This window comes from Echinops telfairi, unplaced genomic scaffold (genome assembly GCF_000313985.2).
Source record: "Echinops telfairi isolate 266 unplaced genomic scaffold, ASM31398v2 ScPeMD7_9;HRSCAF=40, whole genome shotgun sequence".
Lineage (NCBI taxonomy): Eukaryota > Metazoa > Chordata > Mammalia > Afrosoricida > Tenrecidae > Echinops > Echinops telfairi.
In genome coordinates this window covers 79,558,402-79,560,427 of record NW_022103906.1, presented here as the reverse complement: position 1 = coordinate 79,560,427, position 2,026 = coordinate 79,558,402, and the positions used below count along the sequence as shown (strand labels likewise).

Below are 2,026 nucleotides of genomic sequence, written 5' to 3'. Positions count from 1 at the left end.
CCCTGGGGGACAGACAACAGAAAAGTGGGTGAAGGGAGACGTCGGACAGGGCAAGATATGACAAAATAATAATTTGTAAATTATCAAGGGGTCGTGACGGGGGAGTGGGGAGGGAGGGGAATAAATGAGGACCTGATGCCAGGGGCTTAAGTGGAGACAAATGTTTTGAGAATGATGAGGGCACTGAATGTACAAATGTGCTTTACATAATTGATGTATGTATGGATTGTGATAAGAGTTGGATGAGCCCCTAATAAAACGATTAAAAAAAAAATCTGAGTCCACGCAGTTAGGTGAACCCCAAGAGAGGCCTCTGTCTCCACAAGTAGTCTCCCTGGCAGGCTCACTGGAAAGGAATGGCCAGCACGCAGCTGCCTCCACAATCAGCCTTTCTGTCAACCACTCAGCATGAGCACAGGTGACAGGACAGGCCTGAGGCCCAATGTCCTGCCACACCCCTGTCCCCAGGGACCAAGCACTGGCAAATTCCGGGCAATGTAAAGTAACAGGTTGGGGCAGAGGTGAGATCACCTCTTCCTTCCCATCGAGGCAGCCAAGAGCCCATGGGCCCTCGACGCAGTATCACAAAATGATGCATGTGGGCCACTTCAGGGGCGAGAGGGTGGGCGGGGAAGCAAGGGACAGGGACTCACCTCCCTCAGCAGCTGGATTCCCTTCAGCTGGTCTTGCTGCTGCTGGGCCACGGTGACCCCCAAGACGAGCGTGTGCACCACGCAGGAGACCACAGAGAGGATCACAATGGGGCTGAGGCTGAGGGGCAGCGTGATGAAGAAGGAGAAGACAAAGAAGGCCTGCCAGCCCACCGTGTCACTGGCGGCGTGGGCGCGGGCGAAGTTCAGGCCCAGGTAGGAGAAGATCTCCGCTGTGATCAGCAGCCACAGCAGGTAGGGCACCACTTTGCGGGTGACCCGATCGGGGAGCAGCGCTTTTTTGCAGAGCACGAAGAGGAGGATGTCCAACACCAGCCCGATCCCGGCGACGATGAGGGCCGCCAGCGTGTCTTTGGAGAAGACCACGGCGCACATGACCACCACGTAGCAGTCGAAGAGGGCTGCGAACACCACCAGCACCAGCAGGGTCTCGTGACGCTGCCTTTTGAAGTAGGTCTGGTAGAGGTTCTCCAAGGATTCGGGCACGAAGGTCAGGCGCATGAAGCGAGGCAGGCACAGGCAGGACCCCGAGTTTCGGACGGAGATTTCATGGGTCCGGCCCACCCCGCGGTCAGGGTCAGAGGGCAGGCTGACCGAATACTCGGCTGAGTACTCAGCCGAGTACTCGGGGTCGGAGAAACCCTGGTTCCGTGGCATCCTCGCCGACGTCTGTATCTACTGACCCCGGAGAAGAAGGCTGGAGGCCACCTACAGAGCTCTCAGAGACCTGGGGACAGCTGATGGCTCCTTCTGGGCTGGGGCTGGGGGACGGCCACCTGGGGCAGGAAAGGAGAGTGGGTTTGCAGGTTACTGGGCGCACAGCATCAGGAACTGACAAGAACAGCCTCCCTAAGGTAGAAAGCAGCTTTTTTCCTTGCTATCCTGTGGTTTCCCCATGACCGACTCCGGAGGAGGGCCTTCCCCACCACTCCCTGGCGCACACCACCACCTACCACACACACATTTTGGCCCAGGCCACGCCAAACTCCGTTTCCTGTCTCGGGCTTGTCGAGAGGCCTGGCCAACCCCCTCCATTTCATGCACCCCTACTCTGCTCGGTGCCATCCCTGCTCCCTCAGCCCCTGACTTCCCGCACCTCCATTCCTTCCAGGCCCAATTCTTCCAAGCTGAGAATTCAAGGCGTTCCAGATGGAAACGGGTGCCATCCTGGGGAGGTTCCTGAATCTTCCTCTGTTTATTTCCGTTCTCCACCCAGCCCTTGGAGACTCCGAGGACGATCCTCGGAATCCCCTTTCCAACCCGGGCGCCCTTCCCACCCCTCCCTGCACTGGGTCCCCCTCCCCTGAGGAGGGCAGGCTCGGCTTACCTGTGCGCGAACTCGGGCACCGCGTGGG

General features: G+C 58.5%; 1 protein-coding gene across 1 annotated transcript in view; it reads right to left on the bottom strand.

Annotated features, from left to right (window-relative positions):
• Positions 1 to 1,418, bottom strand: part of ADCY3 (adenylate cyclase 3) — a 101,622-nt gene extending 100,204 nt beyond the window's left edge. The window contains exon 1 of the mRNA XM_013004358.2: positions 654 to 1,418. Within this exon, the coding sequence (XP_012859812.1) occupies positions 654 to 1,328 (675 nt within the window). The 5' untranslated portion in view covers positions 1,329 to 1,418. The remainder of the gene's footprint in view (positions 1 to 653) is intronic.
• Between the last annotated feature and the right edge of the window lie 608 nt (positions 1,419 to 2,026).